Below are 18,582 nucleotides of genomic sequence, written 5' to 3'. Positions count from 1 at the left end.
CTGAAACCTAATGAACCTCTATAGGTCCTAATCCGCTCTACAGGTGCATGAGTTAAAATCACAGTTTTCTTCGATTCTACTAGTGTGGCTACTTTTCTCTCCTGTTTAAGGTTGAAGAAAGCCGAATCATGTTTGACCTAATCAAAGACATGCAGGAGAGCGTTAACATGGAAAAAGTGGTGTTCAAGATCCTGAAGAGAATCAGCGCGCTGATCCATGCTGACCGGTGCAGCCTGTTCATGTACCGGCAGAGGAACGGTATCGGAGAGCTCGCCACAAGGCTCTTCAATGTCAGCACAGACTCAGAGCTGGACGACTGCGTGGTGCCGCCAGACTCCGAGATTGTCTTCCCTCTGGACATGGGAATAGTCGGCCATGTGGCCCAGACCAAGAAGACTGTTAATGTGAAAAATGTCTCAGAGGTAAGGGGAAGTTGAAAACATGGACCAATGAAAACAAATGAGCTTGGAAATATAAGGTTCTGAGATACGGAGCAACAAGCTTTGACACACCAGCTGGAAACTGTTATATACTATCTATATTTTTAAAAATCGAACATCAAAAGGTTCTTTTAAAAAAAAGAAAAAAAAAGAAAATCACCACACAAGCTTAAAGTAACATTCAGATTGTGAATATGTGGACAACTCAATTTTGATAAAAAACAAAAACAAAAAGTCACCCAGAACATTATAATTCCAAGCTCACATTATAAGATACAACATGTGGTATTACTACATTATATGGTAGCAGTATGTGTTCACATGAACACTCAGTCTGAAGCAGTGTTTGCCCATCAATTTATTCAGTTGTGTAGTAAGAGACACAATGCCATATAAGACAGGTTGACAAACCAAAAAAAGTTATTATTTTGGAAGGGGAGGACCAGCAAGCAAGCAAAAAAACCTCAATCAGTATTAATATTTGTGTACATTTGTGTACTGGAGTTACATTATAGCAAATATTCCAAGTAGGCTACCAAAGTACCCAGAAATACAGCAGAGTATCCTGAAGGCTGTTATGGCTTTTATACAATGGATAATGCATGATACTGTCCGAAAGGTTTCCTGCAAAGTAGTATACATACATGATTTAAAAAAGGATTGCTAACTTGCTCCTTAGTTACAACTAGAATAACCAATAAATCATGGTTGGCCAGCATGGTTAGAACACATCTTTGGCCAATCAGATTGCTTTGCATAAATGACCCATTGCATAGTTAAGGTTACAGCATGAGAGGCCGTGCTTTATGGTGATTTTAGAATAGCTAAGAGGCACTGATTGGGCCTATTTGCCCACACATAATTCTGGTGTTGAGTATGGACACTAATGAAAAATCTTCTGAGCACACAGGAAGTGATTAATCAAAATTTATAAGCTAAGAGCATGATTTCTTGGTATTGAAGTACTTAAATTTACTGTTACCTCTCACTGCCATTTGGGGCTTTTCCTAGTGCACCTGTCATAGGCAACAGAAAACTGGGAGCGCTGGCATGTTGCTTAAAGAATACGGCATATATTCTTCTTCCCAAAAGTAATCTTACTGTATGACAAAATGTTGTGAGAAGTGAAATAGATGTAGGTCAAGTTTTAACTGGTGTTTTGCCTGTAGATAAGTCCCAATGGCTCACATTTGAATGCAACAGAGCCAAGGCATCCCTGATGACTGAATTAGTCATTTAATCTGGGAGAGTTTTAATTGCGCAGTCTGGAAAAAAGAAAGGCAGACAGACAAGGGCCAACGGTCAAATGACTTTTACTTGAGATAAACTGGAAATCACTGATGTAAAAAGACGGATAAGGCGTGTGCTACTTTAAGCGTGTGCTATTTTTATCCACATTACTCCAGTGGTCTGCTGTGCGTTATACACTCCCATTTACATCAGATACACTATTGGCTGTTAGTACCCAATAAATGCAAATCTGGAAATCACATTCCGTGCCTTTGCTGATGTAGATTACAATTGATTTATTTTGGGATTAGCAACAATTTGCAGGTGCATAAATTTTGTTGTCTTTGTAAAACTCTTTTTCGTGTAGTGGGTAACAATATTGGGATAGCGGACACCAAAGTTGAAATAGGGGACTGTTTGTTTAGATATAGTTTATCTACTCAAACAGCATAAATACAACATAATTCCATACAAATAGGCAAGCTTTATGTTAACCATGCATTATCATATCAAAATGCACAGATGTAAATTTGTATGTTTTTATTGATTACTGTATGCTTAAAACCCATGACCAACATTCATGTAATGTAGATGAGTTAAAGAAGAGTTAGTAACTTGTATCTATACTTGACTAAGAGAGCGTGTAAATCCCCTTGTCAGACATAATCCATTTATTTCCATATCCCATCAGGCTCTGCTCTAGCTGTGGATTAGACGCCTCTGGCTCTTAGTCAGCGGTCAGCAGGAATCTGATGCCTGCCTAGATATAATAATACAGTCCACAGAGAAAATGGAGGAAATATTTGCATATTTGCAAGTTTGAAGAATACCCAATGCAATGTTTAGTATGTATGTACTGTATATGTACATATAAACAAATATATGCTAATATTATATCACAATATATTATACCACTTTAGCACCTTTCTGCCTATAAATATATTGCATTGTGGGTGTCAACTGAGATCATAAAATGGTTAATGAAATCATCATTTTGTGTCCACCTTTCATTTAGACTGCTTAAAATGAAAGTCGTACCTATTGGAAATCACACATATGAACTTGGACAGTTCAGTCTACATATGTGAACATACAAAGTCCCTCTCAGTGCGTGACGCCTCTTTTAGTTTTGAGAAAGACTGCTGCCTGACATGTTATCAAGGACATTTTCTGGAGCGACTTCATTGATAATAAATGGAAGAACCCTTTGTGCACACCGCCCACCCACCCAGGGTGATTTTCCTGAGATGGGCAGCTGGGCACACTTTTTCTGACACAGATCCTTTATCACTGCTATTTAAAACGCATTTGGATCCAAACCCTCAAATCTGATGATGAAATCGATGATTTGAGTCTTGGGTCAACCTTTGGGGAAACAGTTGGCTAACTCTATAATTACGGGTCATTTTGCTTTTGTGACTGAGTGGAAAAAAGTAAATGTCACAAAAAAATATATGTATTCTTCCAAAGCATGCCTTAAACAAATAACTGATCAAAATGTGATTAAATGTCATTTAATTATTATATTAGAGGAACATTGTTGACCTTCAGTAAATCTGTTCTTGAGTCAGACAGTAGGTGAAAAATTAGACAGAACATGCCTTACAGTCCAGTAGTGTTTTCTTCCTGAGGAAACAACATCATGTGCTGCAGCTCATGTGTTTTTGGGACAAATAATTTCTTTTGATTTTTGATTTTAACCATTTATAAAATCTGTTGTTTGACACCTAATGTTTGGAATATTGCCAGTGAGAATGCCTGTCTGTCATGATTATCTCATGTTCATAATAGGAAAATGATGAAAAGAATTTACAACTTTCTTTTCTTTTGCTAATGGTTATTGTGATGAAAAATAGACAGGTACAAAAAAGTTATCAGTGATACCCAGGTCATTTAAAAAAAAAAAAAAAGACATTTACTATAGTACATAATGATGGTATTGATGATTATGCATGATAAATAAAAAAGCATTTTAATAAAAATATATGTGAGATATACCCTAAGGACATGAAATGTCTGACAATTAGAGAATTACCCCGGTTTGGGTCAATATATATTAACCAAAGTGTCCAGGATTGAAATATGATAGGCACATTTTATTTTAGGAGAAACTGTATATTTAAAACAAAATAACAAATACCTAGTCGAAGAGATTCATTTCATGTAATTATATTTAAAGATATAACACCATGAAATCATTTGCAGTGCTTTGTAAACATTGTTCTGTGTGTGTGTGTATTTGTATTTGCTTGTGTACATGTGTATAGTACTTGTCTATATGCTAAAACATGTATTTGCTGTCATTTAGAATCAGTACTTCAGCACGTTCGTCGATGAGCTCACAGAGTACCAGACACGCTGCATTCTGGCTGCGCCCATCCTCAACGGCAAAGACATGGTGGCGGTGATCATGGCTCTCAACAAGACCACAGGACCATTTTTCACTGCTGAGGATGAAGATGTGAGTCACAAATCACACAGGCACCAATACTTAAAGCACACACACACACACACACACACACACACACACACGCTGACAGACACAGATTAACTCAGCAGTGTAGTGTACGGCTCATTTGCCAAAGACTTGACAAAACTACACCAGGGGGGAATTTCAGACGTCCTGTTGATTACAGTGACAGCCAGATGGAGATGGGCTTCTACTAGACGAGGTTCAAATGGGGTGAGAGTAGCTGGGCAGCACCTCCTGTGATCTTGTACATCTGACACCATCTGTGTTAATTAAAATCTGTATTAAAAGTACTCTATTAAATGTGTTGACAAATTAGCATATATGGTCAAAAGCATAGTATAGGGAACGGGAACTACTGTAAAGCATGTCTATATTTGATGTTGACTAGAGAAGAAAGTACAGACTGTAAGATTTTGGTTTTGAGTCTTTATTGACTTTTCTATCAAACCATGTTATGATGATAACAATAACAGATGACCAGCATAAGCTCACTGTACGTTTGATTGGATATCACTAGCCGGGAGGGAATTCCCTTTTAGCTGACTGTTAGATTATTAAAGTCCCCACGAGAGGCGTCAGAGTTTGTTGACTACGTCAGGTCATTAATCCATCAGGTATGATGACGTCATCCTAATTAGGAAAAAAAATAAGCCTCAAAAAGGAAATAAGCCTGAGATGAGTCAATTAGAATGGACTTAGACCCACGGCAGGTTGATAACTTCCATAACAGAGTGTAGCGATTAGTCAGTGTATGAGGACATGAACCCAACAAATACTGTACTGTTTTATGTAAACTCACAGTAGAACCAGGCCTATGATGAGGTGACGTCCGTTCAGTATGGAACGTGACCAGCAGGAGTAAAGCACATTAATCTGGCAGCCAGCATATACTAAAGAAGGAAAGATGCTTAAAGGCATAAATAAATATCATCTGCAAAAAGCTTTTCATGTTTCTTTTCGTTGAGGTTTTATTGGTCAGAAGTGTTGTTATCCTCCCGAATGTCACCATGAGCACAGTTTTGATGTAGTAGCTATGTCACATTTCTAAATTAATGTGCTTCCAAGAAGTAAGCATTGAGCCATTAGCTGTATCAAATACAGTGTGAACTTGCATTGCTTTAGCATTTACCAAGAAATGTGCTGGTTACAGCGGGACTATCTTGCTGAAATGAACAAAGCACAAATAATGTTTTACTTTTACTTATGTTGATTACAACTCTACTTATTTTTCTGTAACTAGCAAATTGTTTGACCTATCCCAAGCGGATGGGAAATTTTGGGTGGTTATTAGTCCACAAACTGTACATTTTTTATAAATGCACACCTTGTCATGAAATGTCCCAATCATATCATATTGTATTGTGTCCTATATCATCACATATCACCACATTATATTGCATCATATATTTTATTTAATCATAAGTCCTCCTATCATATAAGTGTTTCTCCTTGCAATAGCCCAGAAATATCGTGCTCTCATACTGTCTTTTTTTCACCTGTTTGTCCCTCTAGCTTTTTTTAAAGTATCTGAAAATTGCCACACTGAACTTGAAGATTTTTCACCTGAGTTACCTCCACAACTGTGAGACACGTAAAGGACAGGTAAGGCTTGCTGCACTTACCACTATTAGACGCCTCCCTGCATGTGGTCTGATAGAAGATTTAACAATTATGTGATGTTATGTTTGAGTGTGTGGTATAAATGCTTTTATGTGAATGTGTGTGTTTTCTTTCCTAGCTGTTGCTGTGGTCTGCCAACAAGGTGTTTGAAGAGCTGACAGACATTGAGCGACAATTCCACAAAGCCTTGTACACAGTCCGAGCCTACCTCAACTGTGACCGCTACTCTGTTGGCTTACTAGACATGACAAAGGAGAAGGTACGAAGTGTGTGTGTGTGTGTGTGTGTGTGTGTGTGTGTGTGTGGTCCTGTATTTGTGTGTGTGCCTGCTTGTGTATGCATTCCTGTGCCTTTGGCTGTAATATCCTCATATTATTAACGTGTTCATGCATTTATTACCATGGAGTGCTGATTTTCTTTCTGTATTTTTGTGTCCATGTCCCTCCAGGAGTTCTTTGACATCTGGCCAGTGTTGATGGGAGAGCAAGCACCTTATTCTGGCCCTGTGACCCCTGATGGAAGGGTAAATTTATCTACACATCACTCGTTTAATATAAAAGCTCTGTTTGGTGCAAATGAGGTGGTTTTCTCCACTCTTGCACCTGGTCTGTTCTATAACTGTTTTCTCTCTCTTCTTTTGCTCCACAGGAGGTAATATTCTACAAAGTGATCGATTATATATTGCATGGAAAAGAAGACATCAAAGTAATACCGTAAGTGAATCTTTTTAATTTCAAAGTTTGCTTCATCCTGAATATTCATTTAAGATGTGGTAATGGATTAATATGAGAACAAAATGTCAATAAATCAACAAATGGTACACTTAGGGTGGAACGAGTAGCTTCTTAGGTAGGGTCTAGTTTTTTTTTTTATATGCTGCTCCATTTTAAGTGATACAGACAGATGAAAATCCTAAACACAAAAATGCATCAATGAATACATCAGAGAGCATTATGTGAATGGCAAGTCAAAGGGTCAGTAGCCCAAAGCTCACTTTTGGGCCCAATCTGTCTACATATCTACTAACTTGTCTGCCTGTCCATCTGTCACACAGGGGTCCCCCCGCAGACCATTGGGCCTTGAGTAGCGGCCTGCCTACCTATGTTGCTGAGAGCGGTTTTGTGAGTCTCTTTTCATGCCCTTATTATAAGCTTTTCATTATGGATTGGTTTGGGCCATATTAATGATTCTTACTTTTTTGTCTCTTAGATTTGTAACATTATGAACGCAGCGGCTGAGGAGATGTTCCAGTTTCAGGTAATAGACTCAAAAAGGCCAAACATCGCTAAAGAAAATAGAGATGAACCTACAAGTTCCAGTCAGGTTATCTGACTCAGGAAGATATTATGTATCATCATCTATTTTTGCTTGTTATTCCAATGTTTCAGACTGAGCCACTGGACAGCAGTGGATGGACCATAAAAAATGTTCTCTCCCTGCCAATCGTCAACAAGAAGGAAGAGATAGTCGGCGTGGCGACCTTCTACAACAGAAAAGATGGAAAGCCATTTGATGAACAGGATGAGCAGCTCATGGAGGTGATTTACCTCTACCTGACACTGAATTCAGTCACATAAATAAATGCTTAGTTGAAGGTGTTTATGTACACTGAGTGGCTCTATTTCACTATTTAGTGCCTTACTATCAATGACATGCAAAACATATGAAATCAAATATATAAGCTCTGATGCAATCCAGTGTAAGCTTGTTTTATCATTATCAATACTTGACTTCTATATATAAAATGAGGCTGGTGATTGAATAAGTTGAGGACAGGGCTTGTTAAAATGCAGGGCAGGGCTTCATAAATTTCAAGGTTATGCCATAAAAATGTATCTATTAATACACAAGATATCCAAGATAAACAAGATACTTTTTAAGATAAACGTTTAAAAAATTATGAGGATCATCAGCCTCCTCAGATACACAATGTGCTGAAACTGATCTTCTGCTGCTGCCTTCCTCTGCCCTCAGGCGTTGACTCAGTTCCTGGGCTGGTCAGCTTTGAACACGGATACTTATGACAAGATGAACAAGCTTGAGAATCGAAAAGACATTGCTCAGGACATGGTGCTCTACCACGTCAAATGCCGCGACGATGAGATTCAGAATATCCTGGTCAGTGCCTACAATGGACCTACTGTGCTGTAAAATTGGCAGTTGTTTGAAATAGTGGTTTGAAAAAAAATCACTGGTTTCATTGTTTTGGTGCCTTTTTTTTTTACTTTTGAGGTTGACAAAGAATTCTCTCTTTAAGAATTATTCATTCATTCACCCTTTCATTCACTGAACAGACCTGCAACACCATGGTGAAGATATAAACTGAAATTAATTTAGAATTGTTTCTGTATCATGTTTCAACCTGATTTAGTTTGTCAGTCTATCCCAGTTTGAATTACATTTAAATATTAACACCAATCAGAATTAAATTGATGTTTGAGAAGATGACAGGCAGGAAAAGGAAACAGATGCGAGATGTGTTTTAAATTAATGTTTTTACGTGTTAGATTTTATTTAAGTAATGGTTAGCCTGCCTTATCACCAAGTAGTCTGGCCCCCAGCTGACACAAGCATTGTATGACGATATGACTGTTCAGTACACCTGTTTCACATTCAAATAAGCTGAAGCGATGGCCTCAGTATCAACACTGAACTGACACTAGAAAGAAACATGATGGGTGTCTTCTATGATGACTATCACCGTTCTGCTATTCAGTCGATACAAACGACCTCATAGGTTTTCTCGTCTCTCCCAGAACACCAGAGAACAGTACGACTGCGAGCCCAAAGATTGTGAAGAGGACGAACTCCTTCAGATCCTGGTAATACTAAACCTCTGCTGTCCTTTGCTTTCTATCAGGTTTATGTGTCTGCACTGGCATTTAATTTCTGTACAATCTCAGGACAGGATTGTGCTGTTTTAGTAATCAATATTGGGGTTGGAAATGAATTATGTATTGTATTGTAGCTGTACAGAATCTATATTTGGGGTTTTTTCTGCTTCTTTATTCCTCTTCTGCTCTATTCTGTTTAATCCCATTTTAGAAAAAAGACCTACCAGGGATGATTAAGAAGTTTGAGATCTATCAGTTCCACTTCTCGGACTTTAAGTGTACAGAGCTGGAGCTGGTCAAGTGTGGTATCCAGATGTACTACGAGGTTGGGGTGGTCAAGAAGTTCCAGGTCCCCCAGGAGGTGATGCACAGACGCGCACGCGCACACACACACACACACACACACAGACAAGCTCAGGCCTTATATCTTAAAATTGTGATGTTTTTTTCTGTCTGTACTTTATAAAGCACTTTGTGATGAACCAGTTTTGTTAAAAGCAGTTCTAAATAAACTTTATTCTCCTCTCCTCTCTGATCAGGTGCTGGTCCGTTTCATGTACTCAGTCAGTAAAGGCTACAGGAAAATCACCTACCACAACTGGCGTCATGGCTTCAATGTGGGACAGACCATGTTCACACTCTTAACGGTATTACTTTGTGTATTGTTTTTCACTGTATTTACAGTTGCAGGCCATTTCAATTTCTACAGGTATTTTCCATTTTCATGTCTGCAAGCCTAAAAAAACAAAACATGAGACTATCTATCCAATCTGACAACATGTAGATCTGTGCTGCAATCTATCATGATGTTCTGTGCATTTTCTTTGGCAGCAACTAAAGCTTTTGAGTTGGACTACCAAATGATTACAGTGTATGTGTGTGTGTGTGTGTGTGTGTTTGTGTGTGTGTGCTCAGACGGGTTTGCTGAAGCGATACTACACTGACCTGGAGGTGATGGCCATGATAACTGCAGGCTTCCTCCATGATATCGACCACAGAGGGACCAACAACCTGTACCAAGTCAAGTAAGTACTGCTGGGAACCTTTTCATTTTTTATTACAATTACAAGCATCTACTATCTGCACTGGGATGCTAGTGGAGGCAAGAAAGAGCGTCTAATCACATACTGTAATTGTTTAATGAGTTGATTCCAATCATGTAATTAAAGATAATCCTGGAATTATAGGATTTTGTTGTATGCTATATGTGCACACCTACTTCCTCCCATTTAAATGTATTAATGGCTGAAGATACTTTTTTCCACTGAGAAGTAATTTCTCCAACTTTTTAATGGTCATACATATGGAAAGGGTGACACTATGATGTCATATCACATTTTCAATGGAAGCCTTTAATGATCATAGTTGAGTTTATGTTTAATCCTGTAGATATCACTTTGATGAATTTTGTTTACCCTAACAGGTCAGGTAACCCTCTGGCCAAGTTGCATGGCTCCTCCATCCTGGAACGGCACCATCTAGAGTTCGGCAAGTTCCTCTTGAATGATGAGGTGAGAATGGAGAGGGGTTAAACTAGTAAATAAACATAACCAACGCCTACACATGATAACCACTGGCTTCCTTGGAATCCAACAGGATATTATGAACACTCTCTCAATTTCTACTTTTAGTCCTGGGATACAGGAATATTACTAGGCCCTCACTTGCAGAGCTCATTGCCAGATTTTTTTTATTTTCATGTGGAGGCTAAAGTAATGCAGAATGTCTCAGCATGTTAGCGCTAGTTTCTCCTCACTACTCAGATTTGGAGATGGTGGCCAAATGGCACAACCAGGCCAGTCCCCAATAAATTCCTATGAAGAAATTCTGGGTATATTGCAATTGTGAATTGAGATCAAGCTTAACGTACAAACTCTTTATAACATGTAAATGGGACATGCCTGAAACACCTTCCTTGTCAGATCATCAGATCATTAACTATGACTCGTGCCCACCCCTCCCCCCTCTCTCTCTCTCTCATCTCATCTCCAGACATTGAATATCTACCAGAACCTCAACAGGCGGCAGATAGAACATGTGATTCACCTCATGGACATTGCCATCATCGCCACTGACTTGGCTCTTTATTTCAAGTCAGTACGATGCCTCACTCATTCATTCCCTCATCTCTCACTCTTCCACTTTCTCTTCCTGCTTGGGGTTCTATTTCCTACTTGAACCCCGCTTTCCTGCCATGTCTGTTGTCTAATTTGTTCAATTTTTAACCTGTCTTGTGAATATACAAATTTGTGAAATGCAATGATCAGTAGTAAAAGAAATATCAAAATATCTAGACTTCATTTTGTCAAACTGCAGTCCCTCTCTTCCTTCCTTGTTAGGAAGAGAACCATGTTCCAGAAGATTGTGGACCTATCACACACATATGAGGAAGAGAAGAAGTGGGTTGATTTCATGTCTCTAGAAACCACAAGGAAAGAGATTGTCATGTGAGTAGAACATGCATGCCCCCTCACACATTCAGTTTCTTTCTTTCTTCTTTACGTTGCCTAAATCTCTAAATCTTTTCCATGTTAGGGCAATGATGATGACCGCATGTGACTTGTCAGCTATCACCAAGCCTTGGGAGGTACAGAGCAAGGTGAGAAGAGAAACTATTCAATGAATGAATGACTCACTAAATGAACAGTAAATCAATAAATGACTGAATTGATGAATGAATCAAAAAATAAATCAACACAACCCCTAGCGACTAACAGTCACAAGAGATTGCCAACAATCTCAGAGCATCATGAGAGTGATTGAGAGTTGCTACACTTAAAATAACTTAAATATGTGTGTGTGTGTGTGTGTGTGTGTGTGTGTGTGTGTGTGTGTGTGTGTGTGTGTGTGTGTCTTTCAGGTTGCCTTGTCTGTAGCAGCAGAGTTCTGGGAACAGGGAGACCTGGAGCGGACAGTGCTGGAACAACAACCCATTGTGAGTTTAGAAATCTGTGTAGTGTATGTGTATTTATGTGTATTTGTGTGGAAACGCTTGGGTGAGTGTGTGTATGAGCATGCTTGCACATGTCTGTGTACATGTACGTGTCACTCATCTCATGACAGAGTGTGTGTGCGTGTGTGTGTGCGTGTGTGTGTGTGTGTGTGTGTGTGTGTGTGTATGGGAGTCTAGTGGTTCTAATCACAGAGTGATACGACACACTTGGTGCAGTGATTTAAGTCTAATGCGTTTTGACCTTAAATTTAATGCATGTGATCCAAAGCAAAGTGGACACAGGCAAAAGGGTTTCTATCACTCTGTCAAGCTTGAGCAGTCCAAAGAAATAAGTCATCATTCTTGTCCAGTCTCTCCAGTCTCTCTCAAACAAACCAATTTGACCCACACAAACCTTGATGCACTCCCAGCCCATCAAAGACCAGATGAGATCTCTACAAAGATCTAGGAATATCTCCTTACATGGCGCTTACACCAACTGCTCACTGATAACTAGCAGTCTGGAAGCGTAATGATGCCAACTTCATGGGTATATTCAAGAAGAAATGATTACCAGCTGACAGTCAAAGTGTTTTGCTGGAGGACAAAAGAAAAGCTACCAAGTCCACTGCAAGGACATTGTGAAGCTCTGCAAAATTAACCCCACATGCCTGGAACCCCTGTCTCTGGACAAAGCGTCTTGGCAGTGCACCTGTCCGACATCTACAACAAAACATTACAAAGGACCTGTGAGAAGCACACTCAGAGACATCTCTGCACTGCTGGAATAATGACTGTATGTGTTTGATCTGCATCATAGTACAAGGCCCTTACATCAACCTCCACAGCCATATGAAATGCCATCAGCACCAGAAGCATTAACTCTAGCCTACTCCCAACCCCTGAAGGAGCAATTGCTGTCATTGACCTCAATGGGCTGCTAAGATGGTGTGTGTGATAGTCCTCAAGCCTGTTTCCTTCTCTCCCATTAGCCCATGATGGACAGGAACAAGGCAGCAGATCTCCCCAAGCTACAATGTGGTTTCATTGACTTCGTCTGCACTTTTGTCTACAAGGTACTGTTCATCGTTTCATTTTGATCACAGTTGCCACTGCTCTACTGATTTCTCTCTGTAGATACTGGTGCACTTGAGGATCTTCTGATGAATTAAATATTGCATGGTGGTCACAGTTGACCTAATGCAAAGCATTTATTAGAAGCACCAACATACAGAGGTAGAACATACATAGACAGAACTTGTAGAAATGGTACATTTTACTATTTATGTGCAATTTTGGACATGCTTGGTCTGGGCGAAAGTTTTCTTCCATGCTTAAATACTTTTCAGTGGAGCATAGCTGTAACAAGCCGTCTATATTCAGCTTTCCCCTAAGACATGGCAATGCATTTAAAGAGCACAACTGTACCATTAATTTGTCTTTCACCCTTCTTAGGAGTTCTCTCGCTTCCACCCAACAATCACGCCCATGCTGGATGGCATCCTAAACAACAGAAAGGAGTGGAATGCTAAAAAGGAAGAGTATGAGGCCAAACTCAAAGCTCTAGAGGAGGAGAAGGCTGCTAAAGAAGCGGCCGCACCCACTAAAGGTGCAGTGCTTTTTTGAAATAATCATACAATTGTGTAATGAATTGCAGGACTATATCGTTTGCTTAAACTTACTCTCATTACATGACTTTTTGTATCACATGGTGGCTATTTCAATTGGTGACTCAAATGGAGCAAGTAACAGCAACCCAAGGGAATGATGAACCTACATGAGAGAAAACTTACAATTGGGTTGTCGTTTCAGCTTTGTTTTTCTGTGTTTTCAAAGGATCTTGAAATTAGCCGCAAAAACACAAACACTGAAGAATTAAGTTTAATTCCAAAATGTTCCTGACCTTCAGATATAGTGCATTGACTATTATGTCTGATGTATCCTTTGTCCTACAGCTACTCAAAACAACACCGGTGGTGGCGGTGGCTCAGGCTCCAAGACCTGCTCAGTGTGCTAAGAGACCCAAGAGCTGTGCACATGATGGGAGTGCACATGGAAGGCACCTGACGGACTGACACCAGAATTACCTGAGCACCACAGCCAGCTCGTCAGTCTCACAGCCAAGGAAAAATCTGAATGCAGTAAAGTCAGAAAGAAGGCAACATGAAGATTGTATGCACAGCCCCGTAATATTTCTTGAGGAAAGCTAGTGCTGAACAGAAGGAAAAACCTGAACAAAGGAAGAATGCACCAAGGAAAGCATTGTTTTGCCCATAAGGGACACCATCCAGGTGAGCAGAACAGGGCAGGAGCCACCACGCCTTGGAACAGCGTTACTGAGAGATCACAGAACCAACCAACCTGACTTCTACTTTCAGATTACATTCATGGCAAAGTCCCCTCTGTCTTGAAATAGGCTGCATTTTATTTTTTCGTTTTGAGTTTCATCTCATCCTCTCATTCTCATATCAGTTTCCTTATCTTTTGAGGATTCATGTCTGCTCCAATGGTGAATAGATGTCTGGTGTGCATGTGTGTGTGTGTTTGTCTGTTGTGGGTCGTATTTCTCAACTGTACAAATTACCACAAACTTTTATATTTCTCTCCATAGGCTCTTTAAAGTAGTTATTTATCCCCATTCCTAAGAATTAGAAGATAAAACTTGTATGTACATCTGTGTTGTAATATCCATGTATATTATGTAAATGTGGACATGCTGTACTGTATACTATATTCCATTTAATTATTTGATTTCAAACAAATAATTGTTTGTATACTGGTAAGCCCAAGCCACTGTAGAGTGTACAAAATGTTTGAGCTCTTTTTCAAACGTGTATTGTGCATTATTGTTATATTTGTTATAGGGTTTCATATGAACATAGATAGAGATTTTTTTGACTGTAGTATCAACAATTACTACTGAACTGCTGTACATATATTCCAAAAAGTTAGTCAGTTAACTTCATGTTCACTCCTTCCAGTCATTCACCATTTACAAATGAGAGTTTGTTTACCTTGACGGCAGACAGCCAAAAATAGATAATGCCATAACAGGTAAGCTCAGCGCTGCTACAGTGAAAGATGCATATTCTTAAAAAATGATGGTTGCTTTCTATAAATGTTTTATACATGTTGCATGTAGCGTTACTGCCAGCAGACAAGCCTGTAGATGCTTATTCATGATGCCTTTATACTGTACGTGTCTGAGAGAGTAGCCTAGGATGTTATATTTAAGGAAAATGATCCAAACGTTTTATTACATAACGCCCAGTGAAAGATTGGTTGAATGCAATTTACTACCAGGAAATGGGTTGGACTGATTAATTCAATTTGTATATAGATCAAATCTCTGCTCACATATCTAACCTTATTATGAACTGCATCTGATTTGACCTCACCTAAAGCTTAAATTCAGTGGTCTTCACTCTGTTAATTTGACCTGTTTAAAGTGAGGAACAGGGGCAACTTGGCTCCTTGTAATGACTTGTAAATATTCCCTCCCTTCCTGTAAATATCAAAATAATATATTATTTTTCTAGAAGACATATAGATGCTTACTGCATAATGTATTAAAGTTAGTCTAATTTTCCTAGCACTGGCAAATGAGTTGTAGAGGAAAGTAATCTCTTATACTTAATTTTCTGAATTCTTACTATTCCATCTATGGAATAAAGCATGGGTGCATCAGCTGTATTATAATATTAGGGAATATACCTTACTCTACATGCTGCAGATAAACCCTTACCATTTTAAAAGTAGATTTAATTTACTATATGGTCAGTATATTAAAGCTTGCCTTGTATGTACTCCATATCTACAATGATGACCCAAATAAAGCAAATGTATTTTCTAACCTTTTTGTTCAGGTGTAACACAATGATTTTTGCTCAAAGAAATATCACATGGAGTTTGTATCCTCGGGATTTGAATTCTTGCTTGATGCAAAATTTAAAGAAAATATGAACTAAAACAATTAACCTGCCCACCAAAAAAACATTGCTTTGTGAGTGAAATAAACTTTGTTTGACATACTGAATCTGAAATTCACCTACAATCCAAAATGCCTATGTACTGTAACTTGCTTCTTACGGCTTGGCCAGGGTTTTCAGTTACTGATGACTCACCGGCAAACAAAACCTCTTATCCAATACTCACCAACTCTAAGCACTTTATACCCAACACCTCTGGGTTATAGGTGGCATAAACATGTCTGGTCAACCCTAATCTAAATATGATAATGTTTCATAACAATTGGAAGACTAATTTTGTTTGTGAACCACAAGCAGCATAATGAAATGTAGCCAAAATGTGCTGTCCTAAACACAGATCAGTGCATTCCCTCTCCTTTCAAACTAGCCATTGGTAACTGTATTATTTTTTAGGTCATTTGTCACTTTAAGAGACTTGCTATGTAAATAATTATTACTATCATAATTACAATGCAGTAGCCAGGAGAATGTAACTGAGTGTGCAGTTCATACTTAAGATTACAATATTACACAACACACAAGAGCGCTGAGAGGGAACCGTATTGTCCACACTGCACTTTCTGCTACTGGCCCCTGACCCCAATCCTAGGATTGCTGCTAAACTAGGCCAGGATTACAACCATACTCATCTCCTACTGAAGGACAGGTAGACACAAATACATACTGTACACACACGCACATACACACACGTACACACACACACAACTGCTATATTCATAAAAAGTGTGCTCAAAACAATAAAACATTCTTTCTTTGCACAGCATGCAACTAGCAGGCTACGCTGTAAGGATGAACTGAAATACTAAATGACTTTAACACCTTGATTAGATTACAACTGGTTTGAATTTTTCTAGTTAAATGACATGCAAGGTGTCAAGTTTGCGCAACCCCGCACCCCGACCAAAACCATGAATAAACATGGACACTTAAGTTACATTAAAAATAATTTGGTGGTCTTTATTGTGATCGGAACATAACAGTACAGGTCCAGACAAAGTTCACTTGAGGATGGTTTCGGAATTTGCTGCAGAGAGGGAGAAAGAAGAAATACAAATTAGAACTTTTTTTTTTTTTTTTTTGATATTGTCAATATCCTACGAAATGGTGTGCTGTATTGTCAGGATAAACAGCAATAATGAAAGTGTTGTGTTTGCGAGAGACTGATAGAGAAAGAAACAGAGAGATTGTGTGTCTGTGTTACCTTCAGACAGCTGTTTGTAGATCCGCTCCTGCTCCTCTCTGGCCTTCTTCTCTGCTTCCTCGATCTTCCTCTCCTCCTCGGCAATGGGCTTCAGGTACTCTGAAAGACAATAACACAAGGCCAAAGATCATTACAAATCATCCATATTTTTATTTCAGTTCAATGTTCATAGTGAAACTGTTCTGGGAAGTAGCCTTTCTTCGAATTTTAGAACAATCATATTTGAATTGAATAAATCTGGCCCAAGGCAGTGCCCAACAATAAGCCTTGTGTAAGCCATGAAATAAAAATCTGGCCAAGGAGTGTGGGTAATATTTGGTTGCATACAATGTGGAATATCTGGATTTAAATATTTCACATTGTCAAATGCTGTTGGTAACACCAAGTTGTATATTTGGTCAGTAATAGCTAGTATAGTGCAGGAACAAAGTGTAAGATGGGGTAAGGTAAATTCAGGATGGGCGTCAGGCATGTTGCCATATGTCAGCTCACTGGACCAAAGTGCATGGCAGGCCCCCTGCAGCTCGTCAAAATAATTCCAAAACAGATTACCAAGTGCGGCTGACAGCAATCACATGCTTTTCTAGACATTTGTATCTATACTAGAGGTTTATGGCCCAAAACGTCATCCAGCACAGGACTGACATCAGTGGCCTTCTAATACAATTAGAGGTTCTCCAGTATCATATCCATCCTGTTTCTAGGCCTTAGGACGGTGGTGCATCTGATTAAATTTGTTTATGTGCGTGACCCAGTGTCATTGTTGATTATCTCATGAAAGGGTAAGAAAGCATCAGAATTGTACTTGCAATCATCATGGATCATGAGAGGGCAAAAATATGGAATATTGGAAAAACTTTGGATATGGGAAAATATCATCCTGTTGAAGTGAACTGGACAATTATGCACTTCTGGACAGAATAGCTGTCATATAAAAAATGATGAGGAATTGCTACTACCTTAGCTTCACTGTCTATTTCCTGTCTAAATCTTAATTCTGTTGGGTGCAAATTTAAGATAATACTGTTAGCGCTTACACATAGGTTGGAAAAGACATGAACAGTGACCACTTCAGTCATACAACCTACCTTTTAAAATGTAGATAAGACTTACCAGCATGCGCCACTGCGGGGCAACAATCACATCATTCACAAACCCATGGAGCTCCACGCTGGAGCTTATGAACCATTTATCTTTTGTGGTGTGTTATTTCAAAGTCCACCCCAACTCGCTGATAAAATGTTCCACAAGAAATATAAGCTATAGGGAAACACTACACATCTGCTTAGTAAAGCTGCATTCTTGCCACATTCATTCTTGACAAATACTGGGAGAACCTGACTTTGTTACAAGCCCCTCTATTAGCCTGGAGAAAAGTGATTCTTACATTTTCCAGACATTCTAGACTATTCATTTTTGATTGATTTAATGCATTTCGTCAATTATTTCACTGTAGAACTACATATCTTGGATTGTATTGGAGAGCGCTGCTTTCCAATACAATCTAACGGGGCAAAGGGAAATTAAAAAACTCAAACCAAAAAGCACCCAAAACAAATCCTTTTCAAGACAATTACACTCACACAGCACCTGCATGCATCCAATTTTTCTATTATCCAAGACCTGGAACTATTACATATGTTATTTTAACTAAAAAGTAGTAAAATAAGGCCCAGGTAGAAAATAACCAGAATTATCCTTTAGGACAGCAGATGGCACAACATGGCAAAGGTTAAATTCAACTGACATTTGACACAAAAAAGTTGTTTGCTTTCACATAATATTTTCATGCTGATTTCACATATTTGGTGAAGTCAAATGTGAAGTGCAACATCAAATTTGCACAGGACTCTAGCTCAAGAG

General features: G+C 38.9%; 1 protein-coding gene across 1 annotated transcript in view; it reads left to right on the top strand.

Moving 5' to 3' along the window:
* The window catches only part of pde6b (phosphodiesterase 6B, cGMP-specific, rod, beta), a 14,403-nt gene extending 267 nt beyond the window's left edge, over positions 1–14,136 (top strand). The window contains exons 2-23 of the mRNA XM_071530300.1: positions 111–422; positions 3,979–4,131; positions 5,656–5,745; positions 5,882–6,022; positions 6,212–6,286; positions 6,412–6,476; positions 6,818–6,884; positions 6,973–7,020; positions 7,152–7,301; positions 7,738–7,881; positions 8,520–8,585; positions 8,809–8,958; positions 9,137–9,244; positions 9,513–9,622; positions 10,021–10,108; positions 10,590–10,690; positions 10,937–11,044; positions 11,133–11,196; positions 11,458–11,532; positions 12,522–12,605; positions 12,985–13,138; positions 13,485–14,136. Of these exons, the coding sequence (XP_071386401.1) occupies positions 111–422; positions 3,979–4,131; positions 5,656–5,745; positions 5,882–6,022; positions 6,212–6,286; positions 6,412–6,476; positions 6,818–6,884; positions 6,973–7,020; positions 7,152–7,301; positions 7,738–7,881; positions 8,520–8,585; positions 8,809–8,958; positions 9,137–9,244; positions 9,513–9,622; positions 10,021–10,108; positions 10,590–10,690; positions 10,937–11,044; positions 11,133–11,196; positions 11,458–11,532; positions 12,522–12,605; positions 12,985–13,138; positions 13,485–13,546 (2,415 nt within the window). The 3' untranslated portion in view covers positions 13,547–14,136. The remainder of the gene's footprint in view (positions 1–110; positions 423–3,978; positions 4,132–5,655; positions 5,746–5,881; positions 6,023–6,211; positions 6,287–6,411; positions 6,477–6,817; positions 6,885–6,972; positions 7,021–7,151; positions 7,302–7,737; positions 7,882–8,519; positions 8,586–8,808; positions 8,959–9,136; positions 9,245–9,512; positions 9,623–10,020; positions 10,109–10,589; positions 10,691–10,936; positions 11,045–11,132; positions 11,197–11,457; positions 11,533–12,521; positions 12,606–12,984; positions 13,139–13,484) is intronic.
* The last annotated feature ends 4,446 nt before the right edge of the window (positions 14,137–18,582 follow it).

This window comes from Centroberyx affinis, unplaced genomic scaffold, assembly GCF_046629955.1.
Source record: "Centroberyx affinis isolate AG114_WGS23_722 - 3 ecotype Tasmania unplaced genomic scaffold, CSIRO-AGI_Caff_v1 ptg000131l_1, whole genome shotgun sequence".
In the NCBI taxonomy this organism is placed as follows: Eukaryota; Metazoa; Chordata; class Actinopteri; order Beryciformes; family Berycidae; genus Centroberyx; species Centroberyx affinis.
Note: the sequence above shows the minus strand (reverse complement) of the source record. Positions and strands in the feature narration are given on the sequence as shown.